Below are 25,272 nucleotides of genomic sequence, written 5' to 3'. Positions count from 1 at the left end.
CCTGGCCTCCCCCACTTTCTAAAAAACATTTGCTGGCCCTCAGCAAAGGTGTTAGTGGGCACCTTGGGGACCCCTGGACTAGAGGAGAGATACTATTGACATATTTTGTATTCAGTTATGACAATTGTGCAGTCATTGCAAACTTCAACAAATTTATCCTGTCAGCCCAAACTTTAAGACACAAAAAACTTCTTTTGAATATTGTTTTGAAAGCTAATATCAGAACTTTATTTTATAACTGGTTTTTATTTTTATTTTTGCTCATATTAGATGTTATGTAGTTGTCAATTTTCAGGAGAAATGGTGTTGTTCTCTAACCATTCTATTGAAGTCTGTGATTTTAATCTTGAGACCTTTGGGCAAACCTGAGAACCTGCGTGATATTTATCAATATTGGTATATCTATTATGTTTCCTGTTTTAAGATAAGACTCAGGGTGATTTTATTCCCCATTATCATAGCCTAAAGAAAATTAAGATTCCCCAAACAGAAAGAAAACAAGGAAAATCAGGAAAAAGACTTGGGGAGGAGAACAGAGAAGCAGGATTCTAGTGAATACCATGCTAGAACTGACCTTTGCTGAAAAATAGTCATGAAATTAACAGCATTACTCATATTTGTTTTTCTGTAATCTGTCATGTAATTGCAGGAGGAAAGCTGAAGTAATGCTTGGACATGGTTTGTTCTCATTGCTGGCTGAGAGGCTTATGCTTCAAACAAACTTAATTACTATGACCACATACAACGTGCTGTTCGAGGTACTTTTGCTGTATGCTATTGTTAGAATCTACCCCTCCTAATTACACAATTACATAGGTCCTGTTTTAAAATTAATTTATGTTTTAATATGTTCCAGGTGATAGTGGAAATGTGGGTTCATATTCTTATTTTAAATTCAAAGAAGTGCTGCTTAATTTATATAATACATTTCATTTGAAAATAAAATAACAGTAATATTTATTTTTGCAGTGAAGTTGTAAGCTTGATGTAGTTATGTTGCTATGCACCTTTCTATTATAGATTAAAAACCTATTTTGTGTTCAAAATTCACTTTGCTAACTTGTTTTTATCTTGCCATCAGATATGAGGATTCAGGATAAATTGTAGTTTCTAAAATAAAAGCTGAAGTAAATACATAAAAATAGTATTTAAGAAAAGGGAGACCCACAAGCTTATATTCCTCTGTATCTCTTGCTTGGCTTCCTCAGTTTCCCTTCAATTAGATTCTGGCTTCCCCCCCACGTCCTCACTACATTCACTTGCCCACCCATCCAAATCATTTTCCATGCTCATTACTTCTTGCCTGTATCATCCTCCTACTCTGTCACCTGCTTCCACCCAAACCATTGTTTCTGTTCCTTCTTTTTCTCCACCATCTCCTGCATCTTCTAGGCTCTGCTGCTGCTGATGTGACCCATCACAATATTAGATACCTTGTTGTTGTGATGGGTTGCTTCACACTACAGAATGGCAACCAAGGTCTCACAAGGTATTCTTGCAAGATCTCGACAGTGAAGGAACTGTTTTGCATTTGAAAGACAGTACATGCACAGACATGGTTTATTGTTTTCAAACCCATATTCCCCATGTTTTCTATTTTTTTCTGCAAAAGTGGGGTTTCCCTTGGGTTTTCAGAAACTTTTGCCTTGGAAGCGCCCCCTTGTGGATTTTTTTCAATCTACAAAGGGGCTTTACTTGACTATTAGATATCAATTGGGTCTCCATAGATTGAGAAGACAGACAGATTGATAAATATTTAATATAAATAAATACATGATATAATTACTAAAGATGACTTTATAATGACTACATGAAGGGACTCATACAATTGTAACTTTGGTTCCATGGTGCAACACTTGTGCAAGAAATGAGATATTTATACATCATGTTAGATTAAGTTTTCCTCTAGCCTCACATTGCTTTCCTCCTCTCTCTAGATACTTATTGAACAGATTTGTACCCAAGTGATACATAAGCAGCATCCTGACTCAGATTCAACAATGAAAATTCAAAATCCTCGTAAGTATTATGTTTCTTTAATATTAGACTATGAAACAGTTGTGTATACTTTTACATGTAATCATTTAGGCAATTATTTCACTTGAGATAATTAGGAAGATTGTGTCCTCCTTTGCCTTTAGAGGGTTATGTATATTTCTAAGGCCGCGGTCACACGGCCAGGAAGATGCGGGGGGGAAGCGTGGCTGTTTGCCCCGGGGAACATTAAAGCGCGGTTGCACGATCAGACCTCCCGTGGAGGTCCTGTGGAGGTCCCGTGGTTAAGGGGAGGTGCGGATCACACGGCAAAGAAGTGGGGCCTCGGGGCAAAGAAGCGGGGGCCGCGCGCCGAGGGAAGGCGAGGAGGGGGCTGCCAGAGACAGCCAGCCAAGCGGCGCTGGGGAGAGGAGGGGCCAGCTGCCGACTGGGCGGTGTGGCATTGTGTCGGGCACGGCGTTTTCTCCACCAGTGAGGCAGGCAGGGGGTGGGCAGTAGGTCCGGAAGGGCAACAGTCCGGGGAGCCAGCTGGTGGGGCGCGCGAAGAGGGCAAAGCAGCATGGCCCAGCCCCCTCCGCCCTGACTACCCCTTCCCCAAGCAGACTTCCTACTCTGCCACCACGCCCCCCTCTTCTGGGCCATCTTCTGCCTTGCCCCCTTTCCCCCACCTATCTGTCGCTCACCTCAAGCCATGCGCTCGTTGGTGCTGTCTTCTGGCTGCTCTCCTCTTCTCTGCACGACGTACGTTGTGTGTTTGTTTATTTAACTACCGTTTGCGCATGCTCCGTTTGGTGCTTGTGCGCAATCGTGGGGACTAGAAAAACAAAACCTTTTAGCTAGGGGACATGGGCGGGCGCTGGAACTACCTCCGGAAATGCGATCATACGCCCGCCCTTGCCCCGCGGTTTCCGGAAACTAGTACCTCCAAGGTACTAGTTTTTTACTCCGCGTTTTTGGCGTTTAGCCACGGGTTACCGACGGGAGCTCTACACTTGCCAGATGTTGCCCTGTGATCGTGCCAGGAAACTCCGCCTCTCTTCCGTCTCTGAAGCGTGGCTTACGCTCCGTGTGACCGCAGTCTAAGTTAACCTACTTGACCATATTTGGGTAGTTATATGCTGCTGCTATGAAACAATTATTTAGGAGCTGGATATTTGATATTCAAGCTAGCATTTTCAGTGATGTCAGATAAAGGTTGGAAACAACTTTCATACTAAATTACATTCTGCTCAGTAGTACTACAGTTCTTGAGGTTGAAAGTGTATGCAAACTCTGTTGGATAGGACGAAGTTACATTTCTATCTTGTTTTGATATTTCTACGCTTCTGAAGTAGTGGAAAAGAGTTTCAGTGCAATGCCTTGTTCGATTACTGAAAACTGCTGCAAAGTTAGTGGTCAGAAGTTTCAGATATGAGTTGGAAGCCTCCAGTTTAGTTCTCCTCTCAGCCATACACTTGATTAGATTGCTTTTGACAAACTGCAATTTTTCCAGTGCTTCTTCCACCCCAGATAATAGTGTGCTTGACAAAATTGTTCTAAAGATTATTTAGACACAGAATAACAGTAGAGAAAGGATACAGAAAGAAAAAAGGATTATGCAACATGTTTATGCATAGCAAGAAATATAATATTTAACAGAATGTATGAAACAGAAAATATTTCTCTCCAACATCCTCTTCATTATTATTAAGGTATTATCTGTAACATACAATAGTATGTTGGGGGACATTTATATTCAAACGTCAAATTATTCAAATTATATTCAAATTATATTCAAACCTTCAGAACGATGTCTGTTTTGCAACTACATCATTGATTTCTTCATTATTACAATGAACTGCATATTCACTATTAATTTTTGCAGGAATATAATATATCTGATAATAAGGAAATTTGGAAGATGCTCTCCCCAGATTCCACTTCCTTTAGATTCAGGATAGTACATTTAAAATAGATTCTTATTATATTTCTCATTAACATGCAGTATATAATATTTTAAACTGCTTCTCATTCTAAATTTGTATCCTGCTTGCATAGTACACATAATACACACTCCATCTCTCTTCAAATTTTGTAATTGACCTGTTTCTCAAATAGGTTGTTAATTTTGCCAATACTGCATTTTCAGCAAGTTTGTTTTCCCAGTTTTCTTAAGTGTGAACAGACATCTAGTTTCCATTTTGCTGCGTAGATAATTCTAGCTGCTGTCACCATGTATTTGAATATCTCTTCTTAAAAAAATTGGTAATGTATTAGGCAGTACACCTAGTAGCATGTTCTTGTTTTGCATTTTTCTGTGTATTTCCTTCCAATATCTTTTTGCTTTTTTACAAGTCCACCACATATGAAAAAAGGTTCCAGCTATACTTGACATTTCCAGCATTTTTCTTTGTAACTTTTATCTGCTTTCTCAGTGTCTTTTGGAGTTATATACCATCTGAAAAACATTTTATACCAATTTTCTCTGTCTGTCTGTAAATTTGATATCTTTTCCCCATAGTCCTTCCCACTGTTGCATAGATATCTGTTTTTTTTAATTTTTGCATCCATTCATTTTTTTTCATTTGTTCTTCCTCTGTTTTCAGCTGGAGTAAGATCTTATATATCTATCAGAGTAAATGTTCTTTTTATTTTATAACCAGCTGTTCAAATTCAGTCGTGTCTCTTAATGCTGCACCTTCAATGTTCATGATCTTCTTTAATCTTGAGGGTGATTGATAATGTAGTAGCCATTGTAGCCACCTTCATCTCTGATATTTTACCATAACTTGATTTTCCCCTGAACATTTACATCATGCCATATGTTAAGAAAGCATTTTTATTTCTCTTGTTCTTGTTGTGGCATACTTCTACTGGGGACATAACAAGAGAGTTTGGGGTGGCTCGATAAATTCTGACGTACAAACCATATTCTCAAAAGTCCATTTCTGATTATGTTACTTTTGTCTTGTATAATCTTTTTAGTAGATTTTTGATCCATAAGTAATTGTGTAAGCCTTCATAAAGGTCTGCTGATTCTAATCTTACTATTCTTTGCCTTAGGTTTTTAATCTAATTCACAATCTAGACCAGGCCCTCTGCTTGGTAGTATAGTTTTATGTTTGGAACTGCTAATCGTCTTCTTTTTTCCTCATCTTGTAATATTTTGAAACTTATTCTTGGTTTTTTGCCATTCCATATAAATTGGTTTATCTGTCTCTTCCACTCGTTCAATATTCTTTCTTCTCTGTATATAGGTAACATTTGGAACAGAAAGTTTAACCTTGGCAGCACATTCATTTTGGTTGCAAACATTCTTCCCAGATATTTAATTTTCTCCATCTAGATATATCTATTCGTATCAATTTCACTCTTTCAATAATTGTTCTTTTATGTACTGAGGTAGCATCTGGAAATTTATTGTAAAGATTGAGATAGTGTACATGAAATGCTTTGAACATTCAGGAAAAGTGCTAAATGGCTATTTATGGTTAAATACATTTAACATTTAATCTATAAAAGCTGAATGTGTTCCTGCGTATAAGACTACTTTTTAACCCAGGGAAATCTTCTCAGAAGTGGGGGGTCGTCTTATACGCCGGTACGCCAGAAGCATCAGCACAGCTCTATATTTTAACTGGAAAACTCTCTATTTTAACTGGAAAAGTTGGGGGTCGTCTTATACGCCCAGTCGTCTTATACGCCGGAAAATACGGTAAGTAGACTTGGCAACCCTATGAATGTGTCTTGGAGTAAAGAAGAAAACACAATAATAAACATTTTGAGGAAGAGTGTCCTGTATGTATAGCAGGCAATACAGATTTTACAAGAACAGTATTGCCCTTGGTTCTCAAATATGTCTTATGTCTAGTTCTTTTGTATAAGGAGATGAGAGGTTTTCTATAACTTTGTACATCTTCCCATTCACATGATAAATATTTCTGATATAGTCAGATGCTGTTCCAAATACTTTCAAATCAGAAATACCTTGATAGCAAATTCCTTAGGAGCCTTCTCATGACATTATTTCTTTCACTTAACAAAATATTGGCCAGTGTATCCAATACATTGCCGTTCTTGTTTGCTTGTTCCTACAGCATAGTCCAGATCTGTTTGGACACATAATGGATTAAATACTTTTCAGCTGAGAAATAGCAGCTTTGGATGCTACAAATAACTAAATGTTTTGGAAGACTTATTGTCAGGGCTTTCTTAGTTCCCTAATGTCAGTTCATGCTTTCATAACCTTTAGATTAGGCTTCTGTAATCTGTTTTACATGAAGGTGCCCTCGGAAGGTCAGTCGTAAACTACAGAAAATGCTGTTGCTCATTCCACTAGTATTTAAGAGTAAGGCAAAAGAACTTCACTGATTTCTTATTTGTGTCCAAGTTCAATTCAATGTGATATTTATTACAACATCTATAAATCTCTGTATGGTCTGAAACCACACTTGAAAGACCATCTCTCCATCTATAGACACATTTGCCCACTCTCATCTTCTGGGATGGTCTTGTTCCTTCTGCTCAGTAGGTATAGATCTCTTCTGCAAAATTAGAGCAGTAGATCCTAGTTGTCTCAGTATTTTGGTACTGCCTGCCTGTAAAGGTCCCAAGAGGGTTCATCCTACCATCTTTGTGTAGAAAAAGTAAGATGATGCTCTTTAGAATGACTTTTGGACCATAAGATGTTGGACTTGGTTACTCTGATTTCTGTGCACATCAGTTGTAAATTTTATTGGTTGTTTCTTTTGAGATTTTACTGTATCCTTCTAGCATTTTTAAATAATTGCTTGATTGACAGCCGTTTTGAATGAAGGAGTGGCAGGGTCAAACAACTTTAAATAAATCAATATTAATCAAACATTTTGCAGCTTTGCTTTTAAAACTGTATTATACTGTGTTATATTAATAATTTTCAGTTGTCAAAATTCATGATGAATTTGAAATGAAAAAATGGCAGACTTTTGTTGTACTCTTTTTGCACATCTGTTTAAAAAGTCTATATGGTTTTCATGCCTGATGTATGAGCAATGTAAATATCATATGTGCTCTGATGTGTAGAGCAGATAATATGTGGTGAAAGAAGACTTCCCTCAATGTATGTTCCTTGGGGATGGATCTCTCTCTGTTGTGCTTCTATCACAGTGATAGTTTCTGGTAATTGGAAGGATGTGGGTGGTTTTGGCAGTCTTCTCTCTTCCACTGCAGATCTCCAATTCACTCTTCATGTTCTTTTTGTGGGTAACCTGTCTTCCTGGAGAAGTATTTGGGAGAGATCAGTGGGCTGCAGGGGAGTGGCAGGGACATTCTGTTCTGCTAAGTAAAGAACTTTCTGTTAGTGGAAATAACTGGAAACCAGCCCTTGATGTTACATTTTTGTTTGTTGCCAAGTAGGGTTTCCATGACTGGCCTGCCAGCCAGTGGGAAACAGTGGGCATGGGGTTGCATCTGTTGGAGATGGTGTGATGTCACTCCCAGGTAACCCAGGATGTAACATCACACTCCTCTAACAATTGCCAGAAATTCTGTGGTAATACCATAGCGTTTCTGGTGATTTCTAGAGAAGACTGATGTCACTTCCAGGAAAAACTCAAGTGGTTACACCTCTCTAGGAGTTGCTGGAAACTATAGTAAAACCAATGGAAACTTTAAACTTTATTTTCTCCTGCTGCTGCTTTGAGTGATGGTGGGAAATAGGAGCAGGGGGCAAGGGATTCCCCACCCCACCAGGAAACTGGCAACCATATTCTGAACACTGGATTGGAAAGGGCATGCAAAGCACCCCAAAGCTGGCTTTAATGGAATCAGTCAGATATTTGAGTTACCTGTTTCATCAGTAGGGTGGAAGAAATGAATGCTTAGTTTGGTATCTCCAGCTCCCTTAGAGTTTTAGTTTTACATTTTTTACTTTTTCCCAACTGCCATTTTCCTGATTTTTCCTTACAGGGAAAAAGGCATCTATAGTAGGTTAAAACAGCCTGGAGAGCCATTTTTGATGGGTAGGTAGAGAGTAAAGAGACTCATATCTTAACCCTAGGTCTTTTTAAGAGCAAAATAGTCTGGAATTAGTCATATTATTCCACTGTTGAACATAGTTTGATCCTAACTTCAAAAAACTGAAAAAAGAAGAGTCTGACTAACTTTCAAATGTGTTAAAGCTATTTTGTTGACATTTTTTTCCAGAGATTCTGAAAGTTATTGCAACATTGCTGCGTAACTCTCCTCAGTGCCCAGAAACTATGGAAGTCCATCGAGTTTTCCTTTCAGATATGATTAAGCTTTTTAATAACAGCAGAGACAATAGGAGGTAAGTGGATACATATGCACTTACAGTTAGAAATCGTTATCTCCAGTTTATAAAAAGCTAAAATCCTTTTTAAAAATGAGCAAATAGGCTTCCTTTGCTATTGCAGATTTTCCACCTTAGGGCAGAAAATTTTGTATTAAATGTTTCTGAATTGCTTCATTCTGCTTATTTTATGGTCATCAAACCTACAAATCCCTTTAGGTATTGGAATGCTTTCTTTCTTTTAAAGCATAAATTAACAATACATCTCAATGTTGCAGGAGTTTACTACAGTGTTCTGTATGGCAGGAATGGATGCTTTCCCTATGTTATTTCCATCCAAAAAATTCTGATGAACAGAAGATAACAGAAATGGTGTACACCATTTTTCGGATATTACTTTACCATGCAGTAAAGTATGAGTGGGGTGGCTGGCGTGTTTGGGTTGATACCCTGGCAATCACACATTCAAAGGTGAGTAACCACCCCAAAAGTCTAGATCTTTTTATAAACTTTTTTCTGTTTAAGGAATTCTACCTTTATGATAAGCCAAGGAAATAATTACACTGAAGTTTACACAGCAAAAAATAAATACATCAGAACTTCTAAACATAGAATAATTGATCTTTCTGAGAATTGTGTTTGGATTTGTGATGCTTCCTGGTGTCCAGTTATAATATACCTTATGTGAGAACTTGGTGCTAGATTGGCTAATCAGATTTTTAACAAAGCTTTGTGTTTTATGCTATTTTATTGTGTGCAGTAGAATTACGTGAGTTTGAAACACAAGGTGGCGCACCTTGTCTATCGGTAGGCTAAAAGGGTGCCTTTTAGTAACACCGAGTGGCTGTGCAACAAATTGTTAAAGTCTAATAAAGACATGTGACCAAAATCTACTTTGCTTGCAGACAAAAGAACAGAAAGGAAGCTGAACAAAAAGTTTTTATATGCATAAGGGGAAAAAATCCAGTTACTTGGATACTGTTTAGCATCCTTGGTGGGAAAAGTTTTAATAGTCGTAACTGTGACAGGCTGTTTCTATCAACTGAGGAGACCCACACAGCCTCCTATGATTTCGGGGGACCCAAGTTTATCTTAAACCATAAGCCTTCCCCTCAGTTACCAGGTGTTCTAAAGATAGGGAGTGTCTAGGCTTTGGGTTCACTGCTTTGAGGTACGTTTTGTGATGTTCAAATAGAATATGGAAGTCACTGAGGCAGGAATTATATATAAACAACAAAGAAGAATTCTTTATTTACAAGTAGATTTTAAGGAACAGATCAGCAGCAAAGGTTTCCAGATAATGTACTGGCTGAGTTACATTAATTTAGAGAACACTTTCAATTTTCTCTAATACTTTACGGCATAAACGGCTTCTACCGATCAGCCACTAGGTTGGATCCTAAAACACACACAGGATTCCACCCTTTCCCAAGAGTCATAGTAACTTTTTCTTTCAATTGAGAATCAGACTTTCGGATATGGTTGTGATAGCCACTACAGTGTTTCCTTTCCTTTTTGTTTCCCTCATACATTTTATAACTTTTAAAATTCATATTCCTTCATAATTAATTATTACAAAACAATTTGAAGGGATTTATTTTCTTTTTAACATTGTCTTTTTTCTGTTTTTTTTTGTTACCAGGAGATTTATAGTACAAAAATGTTTCTCAAACCAAAAGATATTATCCAAAATCTATCATGTTCATATTCCCCAAATAAACTGCATAAGTTTCTTACATATGTTGCCCTCCTGTAATATGTCTTTTTAATTAAGAAATCAGCTATACACACTTTTTTTTCCTTAATAAAAATCAAAGCATAGTCTTTAAGTCCAGTGTTAATAGGTTTTCTTATTTTATTCACTACTTATATCCAAAGAGGCCTAATTTTTGGACAAGATACGAAATAGTCCTGCATTATCTTCTTCACACTTCCAACATCTTGCACATTCAAAGTGTGTGTATGTACATAATTGCAAAGGGTTAAATACCACTGACTCTGCTCTTCAAAATTACCTTTCATATTTGTGCTAATGAAATGGTTTGATTTTTTTTCTTACATCCATTGGTGATTTGAAGAGGTAAATCTCCAGACTTTATCCCATTTTCTTTTAAACTTACATTCTGCCTGATTTAAATTCAAGAGCATTTTGTAAATATTACTTATTAATCCATTTACCTAGGATGTAATCACTAGGGGTGTGCACTCCGTATAAACTGAGCCCAAAAAAAATACCCCCAAAATACCTTATTGGTATTTTTGGGGGGAGGGGAGGCATTTCAGCTGATTACTGAGTGGGCTACTGATTTGGCTTTCTGAAAATGGTCACCCCCCAAAATCCCAAAAATATTTGGGATTTTTCAAAGCCACCGGATAGGTGGTGTTTAAAGGGATTGCCTTCCCTTTAATGCCTTCTGGGTGAACTCACTGCTTTCAGAGTTCACTTGTCATGCAGCTTACAAAAGGCATTTAAAAGGAATGCATTCCATTTAAATATCTTCTCTCCTTTGGAAATAATGGAGGATGGGGGAACCTTATTTTGGGGCTCATGGAATTGGACCCCCTGGTCCAGTCTTTTTGAAACTTGGGGGTTTTTATTGATAAGAGGCACCAGGAGCTATGCTGCAGATTTGGTGTCTGTACCTCTAAAAACAGCCCCCTCAGAGACCCAGATACCCCCAAATTGATTCTCCATTATCGCCTATGGGGAGTATTGACTGTAATGGTCCCTATAGGGTATTATGAAGTAAAACTTTTTTTGGACAAACCTGAATATTTCCTGAATCCAAATACCATAACAATAGTGGGATTTGGGAATATTGGGAAATACTGATATCTTTCAGGTTCAATATACCCAAACCTGAATAATACAGGCTTTTTTTTTTGCACACCCCTAGTAATCACCACTTTGGAATAAGATTTCCCATGTAACAGCATACTTCCTTTACAAAGTAGTGATGGGCATGAACCAAGAAAATGAGGTTCAGTTCAGTTCATGCCTGGTTTGTGGCATGCCTGGTTCATGAACCATGACCTGTCATGAACCTCAGTTCATGACGTGGTAGAACACCCTCCAGCATGCTAGAGTGACCAAACTCACAGGGGATCTCCAACTGACTCTCCTCTACCTCCAAGTTTGGTGAGGATTGGATTTACATGGTCTGAGTTATGGCCCCCCCAAAGAAGGTGCCCCCATGTTTCCAATGGAGGGGGGAAAAGCAAAGACAATAGAAGCCCAGCAGGACAGAATCATAGTCCCTGAGATTCCCTGCAGTAGAAACTGAAGGTGGGGAGCAATTTTGCAAGCCCACCATAACCAGTACAATGTACTAGTACCCAGCAGAACCCGGTGCCATTGTGGCAATGTCAGCTTGGCAAGACTGGTGTGGAGCACAGAATCACTCTCCAAGCAAGCAGGAGTGCAAGCCCAGCATAACCAGTGCAATGTACTAGTGCCCAGCAGAACCCAGTGCCATTGTAGCAATGCCAACTCCACAGGATTGATGTGAAGTGCAGAATCACAATCCAAGCTGGGGGGGAGGTTGCAAGCCCAGCACAACCAGTTACAGTGTGCAGAATGCCCAGCAGAACTCAGTGCCACTGGCATCGCAAGCTTAAAAGGACTGTTCTCAAAGCAGCGAGTCACAACAAATCCAAGCAAGGGGGAGGGGAGGGGATTTAGCAAGATCTGTTCTAGAAAATGGGAAGGGAACACAAAGGAATGCAGGCAAAGAGGGGGGGAATCCCTCTTGAAACTGACAAGACTAGTTTGAAGCTGACAAGAGAGTTTCTAAGGCTGGATAATTCCTCCCCCTCCCATTGCTTTGAAGTTTGGTAAATATTTTGTTTGAGTGGAGACAGTCTGGAAATGTATCCTTTCACAAAGCACCATGAACCTCCATGAACTGCTTGAGAGTTTGTGGAAAGTTTGTGCTGGTTGACCTGCCATGAACTTTAGTTTGTGAACCACGTACTGGCTAAAATTCATCACAAACTTTTGTTCATGAGCCAGTTCATGCCCATAACTATTACAAAGCACTGAATTTATATTTTTTTACATTTAAATGGTGAAAACGGTGGATTTTCCCCCCCTTATATCTTTATCAAAATGCATATTCTTAGGGTCCAGGATGCCCAGTTATATCTGCTTATTTATATCTTAGAAGGCCTATTTTTTGGCAAGCCATCATTAAATAAATAGCCCTGGTGTCTGAAGCTGAACTGTCTTCAGCTCCGCTGATCCTGCATCACATCCAGTCCATGCAGCCACACTCCTAATGAATGAAAACAGCTTATGAGGCTCAAGCTAGTAGTATGGCTACCTGAAGTCTTCCAGCCCCAGTGGCATTCTGAGAGCTGCATCCAGGCTCTATAGCAATCAACAGACAAACTGCCATGGGGCCCACTGCAGTTGTGTCAGTTGCCAAAGATAACAAGGCCCTCATAAGACTCAGACACCTTGCAGGACATGTAGCTAGGAAGTGGGGATTATTGAGAGTCTTGAGAAATACATAAGCTTCCTCACCCAGAGGCTGAAGAAAACCACCACACTTCAAAAGGGCTTAATAGAAAAGAAGAGGAAGAGCAGGAGTTTAAGGGGAGCAGTCAGATGGTAGGGAAGGAACCAGCTGAAAGCAAAGAATGCTATCTGACACCTCCAAAGGAAGGGGAAATCAGAGGGGCATGGCTCCAAGGCAAGGTTCTGCCCTGGACCTCCCACACCTTTGTTGTCTCCCTTCTGCTTTCATGTTCAGGTTTTATACATATGAAGAGGCTAAATACCAATTATGCTGCAGAAGTTTCATATTTGCATTAATCAGATTTTTGTCATAATAAAGAAATATCCACTGAATCTGTACCAAAAACCTCCTGAATATCATACATCACTCCTTCATGCGTCTCTTGTAGATTATCACTGCTGGAGCACCACTACCAGCTAAAAGGCACCCATTCCTTCAGAAATGAGAGATTGGCTCGGGGTTCTAGCGAAATCTCAGGGACCTTCAGGTTGATCTTCTGTTTCTTTATAGGAGCAGCACTGGAAGGAGTGAAGCAGTAACCAGTACTGCTTCCTTCTCCCCCCCCCCCCCCCCCGGTAGTGGTGCAAAAGGCACTGTAGTATTCATCACACCAGGAAAAAGGAAACCTGCCCAGAAGCCCTTATGATATTGCAGGGGCCTGTGGAAAATTCTCAGCCTCCTAAAGGGGAGGCACACATGCAAGATGGAGAAAGTATTGGTGAACTGTGCGCCTTGGTAAATAACCAACAATGCCAGCCCTTGATGATAGTGTCAGAGGGCAGCTGTGCTGGTCTGCAGTAGAAGAGCTAGATTTATGTCCAGCAGCACCTTTCGAGAGTCAAAGCTCCCTTTGTCAGATACCCTGAAAATCTTGTTGCTCTCTAAGGTGCTGCTGGACTTGAGTGTAGCCCTTAATGATGGCTTTGTCTGTTGCCCTTCCTTTCCCAAACTTGGTTGTTGCCATTCCCCAACTCTGTTGCTCTGCCTTTGGTTAAATGGCTGTTCTCACTATCTCAGTATTTCGGCAGAAGGCACCTGGGAATTGTGCTAATGAGAGATGTGTATACAAATAGGGTTTACAGGATCGCTGAGTGGAGGGAACTGATTCGTTCTGATTTGAAATTCCTTCTTTCCAGGGTGCTCTCTTAATTCTGCATGATTTTAAGCTAAATTTCTCTCTTGATATTGAGAGGACAAAGGGTCATGAGAATTATTTTTTTTCCCTTCACAAACATACTGAAAGTTGCATACAGATGCTTTTTATTAGATTCAATTTTTTTTGCAGGAGTACAAGTTAGAAGAACTAGAGGTTTATATATTTTTTTCTTACAGGTTCCATGTGCTGTGGAACCTGGAATCACTGAGACATCCCCCCCCCCTAAAATTTGCTACAGATATAATGGTTTCGGATTTTGTTCATCTCTCTATATAGTGCTAATTGAATAGGATTAGTGCTCTTTTTTCATTTTTACGTCCAATAATAATTTAGAACACTGTTCTCTGATAAAGAACAAGAGTATAAAAAAACCAGTGTTGCAAAATTGGATAGATTTTGCAGAGCTACACATCAAGATACATGCAGCTGCTATAAAAAGCCAAAGAAACTCAATTGCAATTTTATTGTCCAGTTTGATAGATTTCCTGCCACCTTTGTAGCAGGGAAGCTGTTTGTCACTGTAGCCCTCTCTTCCAACAGCTGCACTACGCTTTATAAGCAGTGATGGCTTTTGTGGTGTAATTGTGCTACATTGGTTTCTTTTGCTCTCAGGATTTAAAAGGTGTGCATAATCCTCTTAAAGCTAAATTCCTTTGTGTTGCCTTGACCGTTTGTTTGCCTCCATTTTTTATCTCTCCCCCCCCCCCATTATAGGGAAACATATGGTTTAATATGAGTTTTTTCAGTAACAAGTGTTAGCGTAATTTGAAGTATTACAGAAACTAAAAAAGAACCTGATTTTTATCATGTGTCTCATAAAAGCTAGACCTTAAGCATCACCACTGTGCAGCCTTCAGTTGCTGCGAATGAAATCCAAGTAGAGAATGGTGGATATATTGCTGTTTTCAAATGATCTTTTTGTTTTTAAAGTAGATATGTTATGTTTACTTCTGTTAAAATCCACTCATTTAAAAAGAATCTATAAAATACTGAAAATTCATTTTCAAAGTAATTTTGATAATAAAAAAATTGGGTCAAGCCTGTGAAGCATATACTAGGTTATATTTGCAGACTTCAGCTGTATATCATTTTGAATCAGGAACCCCAGTACATTTAAAACAGTGTTTCATGACCAATATGATGGTTTTAATCCAGCTAAATATGATATAATCCTCACTGTGTCATGGTAATTTGCTGGATGACCTTAGGAAACTCATTCTTTCAATATAACCTACCTCAAAGTGTTGTTGTTGTGAAGATAAAATAGAGGCGAGTAAACAGATGTAAGCCGCTTTGGGTCATTGGAGAGATAAGTGGGGATATAAATACTTAAGACTTCTTTTTTCATGTCTACAGATTTCTTGGAAATTATGTTCTTCCTGAACAGTAAATAAAAATAAACTGATGTTTTCTGTTCATGTTTTGGAAAAATATGACATTCAATAGATAGTATCATTCAGCAGGACTGATTCCATAAAATTAAGTTGAATTACAAAGCTATTTGTTTTGCTTGACTTGTTTGGCCTTGCAGATGAGGACAAATTGAAAAGAGAATAGGAACAAAAATGATTTGTTAGATGGGGGATTGATTTATGAGGAATGCTGAAACAGTTTAAACTGTGAAGAGAGGGTGACTGTGTTGTACAGTGACCAACTTTATCACTGTTTACTACAAAGGCTTAGAAATCTTTGGGGAACTGTTTGTTTGTATCCTAATAGAGGTATTAGAACAAATGTTCCCAGTAGTTTCAGTGTTTAAAATGCTACAAAATGTATGATTCTTAAAAATATGCTAATTACATCTGGATTGTGTAATTAAAAAATAGTGTTTTGAGATAATGGGTTGGATCCAAAGAACCATGCCGTGCTCATAGACTGGATCTTTGTTATTTATCCTTCCATGATGCAGCCTTCTGAAAGGCTGTTCTTGAGGATCAAGTGCCCATCAGGAACAGGAGTGTAAGCCACACAGGGGATTGCAGTGGTAAGGGGGAATCGACTGAAATCTGCCACACTTCCTGTACAAGTGGAAGTGTGTGACAATCCACAACCCAGAAAACATGGCATAGGAGGAGGTGCTTTTCTTCCTTAGCTGCCACTGCATAGCTCCCAATCAACCATACCTGTTACCATGCAGCTCTCCCCCCACATTACCCACTTAGGGCAGCAAAATGATTCGAGACAGCCCTGCCTTATAGCTAAGCAGAAGGAACTAAACATGGCTCGCCTCCCTCTATTTTCCCCTTCCCTCCGCCACCCCACCAGCCGCAACTGGGACACTCACCTGGAGCTTTTTCCTAGAGCTCGTTGTATTTCTTCCTACAATGGGCCTTACTCCTAGTAATGACTATAAAATGTTAGGAAAATGAAATGTGTGGACTTAACATTGTTTTTGAGTTTTCCTTTATAGACAAGTCATTGATAGAGGTAAGCAGGACGGAGTGAGAATGTACTTCTACGATAATTAGATTCTTGTGCATGTGTAGCCAAAATACATAACCCCCCCCCAAAAAAATCTGAAAGCAAGATAGACCACCTTGACTGTTTTACAGTGGGTTTATTTACTTCTGGAAGTGGAAGCACTACCAGAAATTACGAACATATTTGATCTATAGTTTCACTATTCCAACATTCACAAAAACAGATATGTCCAGTGATATAATGAAAAGACAAGTAGTTATTATCTGTAAAGTACACCTTAAATAAGTGATCTTGTCAATTACACATTTTAATATATTAAAATATAACTTAATTTTTGTTCTGACAGTAAAACTAAATGCTTTGACTTAATGCAGTCTTTTGATCTGTTGTAAGAAGCTTACCAGTATGAGGGCAAAATGATTTGTTATGTTAGGGATGGTGCTAGAATGTGCAAAGCTTTTGTGTGTACAGTACCTCTGTTCGTCTTTGACTGATTCATTTCCCTGGGATTGATATCAGCAGGTATTGGTGCCTCAAGTCAAAGTTGATTTGATGTGGAGAGTTTCCAGACCTGAACTGTTAGCATTACTCCTAGGAGGGTGGAAAAACAGGTCAATAAAGCTCTCTCATTAGGGTAAAAAATAGTAACATTTTCTGGAATTATGAATAGCTTATTGATGGAGTTTAGCAGCACAGGAGCTAATTTCCAGGAAACCTTGTAACATACAAAAAAGTGTGTTCAGTTGCAGGTTGAATGGCCAATCTCCTTTCTCTTTCAGTTCTGACCTCATCATCCACATGATGCAATATGCATGATATATTGAATAGCAAATGCTGCATCTTCAAAACTGCTAAATTTTCATCATAGCGTACTGTGATTTTAGTGTTGCTATAACCTTTTTGCTTTCTGCATTCTAATCTTCCTGTCTAGCAATTAGTGAGTGTTGAATGTCAAATTAAGTTAAAATTAATGGTAGAAAGGAAGACTGTATTTACTAGCTTGCAATTGTCTTTAACTAGTAGTGCAAAGAGGAGCTTTGCAAATGTTGCAAATGGCTATGGATTAGGCATCAAATGATTGTGAAGATTAATGAATGGCCTTTTAGTTTGCTAATTTAAAGCAATATCAGCTAATTAATTATGAATTATCAGCTTCACAGTTGAAAATACCTAAAGGAAAATCTAAAAGTCAGGTGTAGGTAAATGTAAAATTGTAGGTTTTATATTGATGATACAAATGTATTCATCAGATTGTCACTATGAAAAAATAAAATAAAAGCTGTAAAACAATCTCCTTGCTTCTATATAGACTTTCCAAAAAGGAGAGGTAATACAATAAAAACTAAGAAATGTTAGGTTATGTGTTAATTCAATAATATTTAAAATTTTAAAAATTCAATAAAGTTTTAAAAACATTAATTACTAGCAGCAGGTAATACAAATGGTACGTCTTAGTTGCAGAATTGGATCTCAGTATATTTCACAGATATGCATACAAGTAAAATAAGGTTGCAGATATTGGCAGAGTTGTACACATAATTTACTGAAACTGATTAACATTAGAGATATGTATTGATTCATAGGATTCTATCCACCAATTTTGTCCCCCTGTAGTTGCAGAACTCTTAACCATAGTCTAAAATGGTACAGTTGTGTGAAAAATGGATGAAAACCCCCTCCACATTCCATTTAACCAGTTCTAAGCTCTGTTTTTGGCACCTTTTGACACATAACATACTTCCTTGTTAATATGAAGTACAAACCATAGACAGAGGATGCTCAGTCTGTTGAAAAGATTGCAATGAGGAATTTTGCTTTTTAAACATATTTTGAAATAATGATCATTGTTGGATTATATCAAGATAATAGTTAGTGCCCAAATGAATACTGAGGGTTTTTTCTGACAATCATACATATTTGACTGCAAAAAATTAATTTTTTCCAGGAGAACAATGTTTGCAGCACAATTGTACAAATTTATGCCATATAATTGTGGAAAAGACACTTTTATGTAGAAGAGAAATATAATTTTTGTTGTCAACTTCATAAAATTCCTGAATGTGCCATGTAACTAGCAGTCACACATTAGGTTGCTCAGTAGGCCTTGTATCTAATGCAACATAAAACAAGGGTATCTGTTTCCCTTCATAAAATGAATGAACTAGGAAAATCACCACTTTTTATTTATCCAAGGCTGATTTTTAGCAAATATACAGATAAAGACTATTATCTTTTTTTCTTTTCTATCTTCTATCTTCTTTTACTGAGGATTTTTTTTGTTTTTTTTTAAAAAGAGAGTATCTGTCACTTGTTTCCCCTTACCAATCACTGTTTTGTGCATTGGGTAAACAAATACTTTCTTATTAAGACCCAAGAGAAGAATGTGTAATGTATTACAGAATGAGAAGATGTCCATGAATATCCTTGACAGAGCTTACTGCTCTGGGACTTGTTTGCCTAGGGGAATATTTAATGCTGCAGATACCAAGTTAGCTGATGAAAAACTCTACAGGGCTTAGGGCATCTCTTTGGGAAATGAATCTTAAGAACCTGGCCTATAAATCTCTCAACTCATCGCACCTTTGTCAGGATGAATGAAAAAAATATATTGCTGACATAGGAAAGATAGAGTGAACTAAACAGAAGAGCGAGAATGCATGATAGCACCTAGGAGCAAAATACTGATTCACCTTTTGCTTAACAAACAGCCATTGCCTTCTGTTCGATCAAGGGGTGTGTTTACATAGAGATTTTACTTTACTTTTGCCCCATTTTATTTGCTTGCTGTTGGGGATTCTATGATTCAGTGCAAGTAACTCAAGTTGTTTCTTTGAAAATTCTTCATGCTACATGACATTATCATGTCTACTGTATATGTTCTTTGAACTGTTAAAGAGTGTTCAAGTTTTATTATTTATAGCACAGAAATAATGAATTTATTTAAAATAAGTACATGTGCACTTGAAAATACTTAGGATACAGGCATGTAATTATTTGTCTACATCACATTATATTATTTATGCAGTTCTATGAAACTTAATATGCAAGGCAGAACTGGAATAGATTTGCTTAACGGTATTTATCTCATTCCTGGAGACTTGTGTTTCAAGGCTGCCTTGAGGACTGAAAGAAAGTTCCTGAGCTGACTCCTGCCAGAAGCTCTGTGGCAGAATATCAGTAAGAGAGGAATGACTGTTCTGATGAGCTGGCAAACTTAAAGTCCAAAGTTTTATACAATAATGCGTTGGAATTCAGTTTGTGTTGATATCCTACTAAAGAAGAAAAAGGATCAACACAGTTATATCTTGTGAGTGGTAATGATGGTATAGAGTTGCTCTGCATAGTAGTGTACTTATTAAATGAATCTGTTGTGAAAACCTTATAGCAGAAAGCGTACAATACTTTAGAACTTTGGTTACCAAACTGAAATCCTTCTTTTTATAGGTAACTTATGAAATGCACAAAGAGAGCCTGTCTCAGATGTTCAGGGAATATCAAGAGAAAGGAGATGAAGATGGTGGTGCTGGTCCATCAACTCAGGTTAGAACTGTCTCAGGTAGTAATAGAGAAACTGAAGTTGCAGGAAGAGTGCAACATGTGGAAATAAAAGAAGCTGATACTTCTGCATATGCTGATGGGAGCAGTAGTGTGCAAACTGGTACTCAGAAGACTGAAGGTAGATCATCAGATCGTGAAGAACAAACTGATTCATCAGATACAATTAGAGAAGTCAGAACAGAAAAAGAAAATGTCCAGAAAACCTCTGATTTAAATAAAGCACCTTCCTTAGACCTTCCTGTACAGACAGAAGAGATAAAACAAACTTCAGAAGCCTATTCTGAAATGACTGAAGGAATCCATGAGGAAGAAAAGGCAGTTGCCACTGAGGCAGCATCACCTACAAAAGAGACACTTGAAAGCCCTGAGGTACTTGAAAAATTGACACCAGAAGTGGAGGATGAGGAAGATGAGGATTTTGTTGATTTAAAAGAGGAGAGCAATTTGCCATTTACCTCAGGGGAATGTCCCTCTAAGCCCAGTGAAGAATATATCTTGTCTGAAATCCAGGGAACATCAGAAGTACAGGAACAGCAAACAGTCATAGTGAAGGAACCAGTTCCAGTACCATTAGAAACCAAAAATAATGAAGCATCAGTGGAAGGAGAATACGATCCAAATAGCTTGCCAGAAATCAGTTCTTCTTTAATAAAGGATGCAACACTCCAATCAAATTCACATGTAATTGAGAAGGCAGATGAAGAAAATAATGACCAGTCTGTTACTAAAATGACAGCAGATGACATGCAACCACACACTTCGGAAACTAAGATCGCTAAACTTGATGTTTCCAGTGTAGCATCAGATACTGAAAGACTGGAGCTGAAATCCAGTGCAATTCTGGAAGTAAACCAAGCACTGAGGCCGATTCCTGAGGTAATTTTTTTGTTCACTGCAGTTATCTGTTAATCTAAATATGTTAATTAAATAGCAAGGTGTTATGGTATTTTATGGATATATATTTAAAAGCTAGCAGGTTTTTCCTGTAGACATGAACTTCTCACTTACAAAAGAGCCGGCATAGTCTATAGTAGAATTTTGTAAGAGCATCTCATGTTATTAAGTTGAGAATAAAAGATGACTTCAAAGTTCTATATGAAAATGCTTTTAAGAAATTGGAGTCAATGCTAGCTTTAGATCTGCATCATTCTCTCATTACCCCTTCAGCATCAGGTCAGTGATGCTTGCTAAATATAGTTAAACTGTAATGTACCTAAGTGCTTCCCTCTTGCAGAGACACCTGCCAATGGATAACCATCATCCTACACCATACTTCCTCAAAGGAGGGAGATCACAGCCAGCAGCAATATATGCACCCTATGTGGTAAGGTCTGGCTGCTGCTTATTCTTGTCTTGGCTCGCACTGATGGTGGCGCATTGACCCGTAGTATGTAGAACTGGTATAATGAATAGTTAATTTCATAGTGTAGTTCTCACACCTAACTGACTTTCTAGAAGTAGTCATTTCAGGACCAGAAACCTTATTTTTAAGTTACACAGTTTTCCTCAATATGGATTTTCATTAGACTTGTCTTCTGAAATTTGGATTTATGATGGGTCTGAGATTTTTTCAAAAAATTATCTTCCTATATTTTTTTTGTGAAGACATCAAGGCAACAAGATTCATCAGGTCAAGGTGGAGGGACTGTTTCAGATGGACAGAGAAGAGATTCCAGGTCTACTATGTTCCGTATTCCAGAATTCAAATGGTCACAAATGCACCAGCGCTTACTCACAGACTTGCTCTTTTCCATAGAAACAGATGTGCAGATGTGGAGGAGGTAAGGTGGTTGTTTAAATGTAGTCCTAGGATTTTTTTCCCCCAGTGTAAAAAAATCCATGTCATTGTACCTCTCCTAATTATAGAAGTGGGTTGTAATACAAGCTGCATACAGATGTCATGATAATGGTAAAGGTTTCCCTTGCTTGAAAGCCAGTCGAATCCGACTCTAGGGTTGCGGTGCTCATCTCCATTTCCAAGCCGAAGAGCCAGCGCTATCCGAAGATGTTTCTTTGGTCATGTGGCCAGCATCACTAAACGCCAAGGTGCATGGAACGCTGTTACCTTCCCACCGAAGCGGTACTTATTTATCTACTTGCAATTTCTTGCTTTCGAACCGCTAGGTTTTGTAGGAGCTGGAACCAGAGACGGGAGCTCACTCTGTCATGCGGCACTCTAAATCACAGTTTATAATACGTGTCATGATAAACCACGTATTATAAACTGTGATTTAATTAAAATCTGGTTTATTTTAAGTTTCAAATGTAGATGACCACAAAAGCTGGATTTTCAAACACCTATTTGTTCCTGTATTGTTGACGATAGTTAATGCTAACTGTGATTTCATGTTGTTTGCCAATTCAGAATCTCAGCTTGTTGCCAGTCTTTTGCTTATAGAAACAGCTGCACAGAGCGGCAGATAAATGCAGCCCATCTAGTAGCATTCAGCTGTCAATGCCGTCTTTCTGCCCATTTCCCCTTGGAAGTGATGATTTACCTCGCAGGATTGTGTGGCTTCAGCCTCTCCAGAGGGGTAATTTTGAAAGACAGCATGACAAAAAAATAAATAAAAATCAGTTTTATTCATTTTGCCAATATACACAATATAAATTGTTCCACACAAAGCACTGTTGCTGTAAAAAAGAAATTGACACCCCTCACTGCCCTCTCTCCTCATAAAAAGAACTTCTCCTTCAGGTGCCCCTCTCTTTATATCCCATGGGCGACTGAATTGGTGACCTTGCCATGATCGTATGCTCTTTCTGAATCTTTTATTTCTGAGGAAAAACAAGATTAGTGATTGTGACAAAGCAAATAATAAAGGAAATGAGGGCTGGAGAATTTTTTTAAAAAAAATTCTGAGTTTAAAAGTTTAATTTGCTAAAGTGGCTAGAGAGTAGGGAAGAGGGTGCTAACAGCTGGCTCTGCTGGAAGTATCCTGAAGATCTCCGAGGAGTCTCGGCTTGTTGTATTTGTTTATTTATTTATTAGATTTATATCCCCCCCTCCCTGCTGAAGCAGGCTTAGGGCAGCTTACGTAAATTTTTTACAACAGTTTAAAAACAACATAAAATCTAAAGTGCTATACATTCAAAGTTTTCCTATGCAGCAGTGAACATATTCCAATATTGTTCTAGCTTACCTGCCCTTTTCCTGTCTGCTTATTGTAGCAGATGATAGCAAGTGCACCATGTACCGTATTTTTTGGACCATAAGACGCACTTTTTCTTCCAAAAAAAGTGGGAGGAAAAGTGAGTGTGTCTTATGGACCGAAGGTTCAGAATATTTTTTTCCCTGTTTTCCTCCTTTAAAAACTAGGTGCGTCTTAAGGCCGGGTGCGTCTTATGGTCCGAAAAATACAGTATGTACTGACACTATGTCAGCAGCTGTGCAATGCAAGGGGACTTGAGATAATATCAGGGAATTCTACCTGGAGGCAGGAGAGGAGGCAAGCAACAGACTAACTAGAGCTTATGACCAAACTATGATGTAAAACTGAATAATGCATTTTTAATTTACTTCCAATGCATATTGCAAGTGGATTTTACTGTGTGATATGGCAAAATCCACTTGCAAACAATTGCCAAAGTGGATTAAAAATGAATTATTCAGTGTGTGTGAAAGCTCTGTTAGTGTGTACATCTGGTAGACTAACCGGGGTTAGTGCCACAAACTGCATGATTAGACCTTCTGTTTTGTTTTGAAAAAAATAAGGCAGCCAACAGATTGTGGGTGTCTGCTGATTCACCACCTGGCTTTTAATTAATTACATTTACCTTTGAACATTGAATTTTTCCAAAATGTTTGTTTCTTCCCTGTCACAGTTCTATAATTGCTTCCCTTGCTTGAATTTTTGCTTTCTTTGCTATTCTGGTAGTGCATGGATTTTGCGACTTCAAATAATGGGCTCCAGCCTGGAACTCACCTTTGTTCCCCTCCTTTGTTAGTACTCAGAAGGACCTGAGAGTTGCTATTTTTCCTCCCTTGTTATGCTTAGCAGCATTGAGTACTAGTGTGATCTTAATTGCTGCAGGAACCTTCACTGTTTGTACTGTCATGTGGGCGTCCCTGGCTAACAGGCCTGACACTGGACATAAAGATGTGCTTCTGATTGGATGGTCAAAACTTTCAGCCATACTTAATTTTGTCTCTGTTTTTTTCAGGTTTCATATGCACATTAAATGTGTGTATTGTATTATACCTAGATATCAACTAGAGTCACTATCAACTTTGTTTCACCATAGTGTATGAAGAGTGTTACTGAAAAGAAACTTCAAATTCTTTATCCAAATACATTTCCTATAACCTTGGAAGAACAGGGTGAACTTTTCGAACAGATACTCTTATCATGCCTATAGCCTTGTCCTTATTTTTAAAGTGTCAGCTAACTTTTGATCAGATATAAAATGCAGAAAATAACAGTGCAACTGTATGCAGAGTTACTTTCATCTAAGCCCATTAACTTCGGTGGGCTTAATCTGAAGTAACTGTGCATAGAATTGCACTATAATATGCTACAGGCATCATGCTAGTGGGAAGTTATAGGCCATGAGATAAAATTCATGTGTTGATTTGTTGAAACAGGAATTAAATTTCCTACAATTTTATGTCTTTAAAATCCTTTTGCTTAAAAGGAAAGTTTTTAAGCCCTTTGTAAGAAACTAGTTTCCTCTTCAGAGACTTGAGTTCAGATCTAGTTTATATCTCAAGGGAAACTTATTTTAATGATTTATACAGTGTCTTTTGCAGCAGTAGATAATCAGACTTCATAATAATAAATAATTATTCACCACACACTTAGACACAGTTGCCAGTCTGTGCTCTGGAGAGGATTAGAAGCATAAGGAAAGGGCACGTTCAGGTCAAGATGACAGTACATTGGCTGTTTTTTTTGGATACTTCTTGGCTGCAACAGACGATTCTGGATGGTATAACTAAGTAGTAATGATGTAAATAAATGCATCGTTTTCTATAACTGAAATTAACATTACATGTCCTGCATTTTTGCTATTTTGTTTTCTTTTTGGGCAGCCATTCTACCAAGACTGTGATGGACTTTGTGAATAGCAGTGACAACGTCATCTTTGTGCACAACACAATTCACCTAATCTCTCAAGTGATGGATAACATGATTATGGCTTGTGGTGGCATATTACCTTTGCTTTCTGCTGCTACATCTGCTACAGTAAGACATTCACTTTCTAATACCAGAGTGATACTTTGGAGGATGCCTTGTCATATGCTCTGAGTTATAGAGAGGTGACTTCTGCATTCAGACAGGGTCTTGTTTGTAGCCATGCTACAAGGTGAAGCTAAGACTGTAGAGTAGCATAAGGCATCTTGGCACTATTGT

The 25,272-nt window shown here is 38.2% G+C and overlaps 1 protein-coding gene across 1 annotated transcript in view; it reads left to right on the top strand.

Annotated features, from left to right (window-relative positions):
- Window positions 1–25,272, top strand: part of LRBA (LPS-responsive vesicle trafficking, beach and anchor containing) — a 558,585-nt gene that overhangs the window by 90,423 nt on the left and 442,890 nt on the right. The window contains 7 exon segments of the mRNA XM_015409048.1: window positions 650–758; window positions 1,938–2,019; window positions 8,158–8,281; window positions 8,542–8,734; window positions 19,805–20,794; window positions 21,524–21,699; window positions 24,951–25,104. Coding sequence (XP_015264534.1) covers window positions 650–758; window positions 1,938–2,019; window positions 8,158–8,281; window positions 8,542–8,734; window positions 19,805–20,794; window positions 21,524–21,699; window positions 24,951–25,104 — 1,828 coding nt within the window.

The sequence above is a fragment of the Gekko japonicus genome, unplaced genomic scaffold, assembly GCF_001447785.1.
Source record: "Gekko japonicus isolate JY-2015 unplaced genomic scaffold, Gekko_japonicus_V1.1 scaffold24, whole genome shotgun sequence".
Lineage (NCBI taxonomy): Eukaryota > Metazoa > Chordata > Lepidosauria > Squamata > Gekkonidae > Gekko > Gekko japonicus.
The sequence above is the reverse complement of the archived record's forward strand: the minus strand, read 5'-3'. Positions and strand labels throughout refer to the sequence as shown.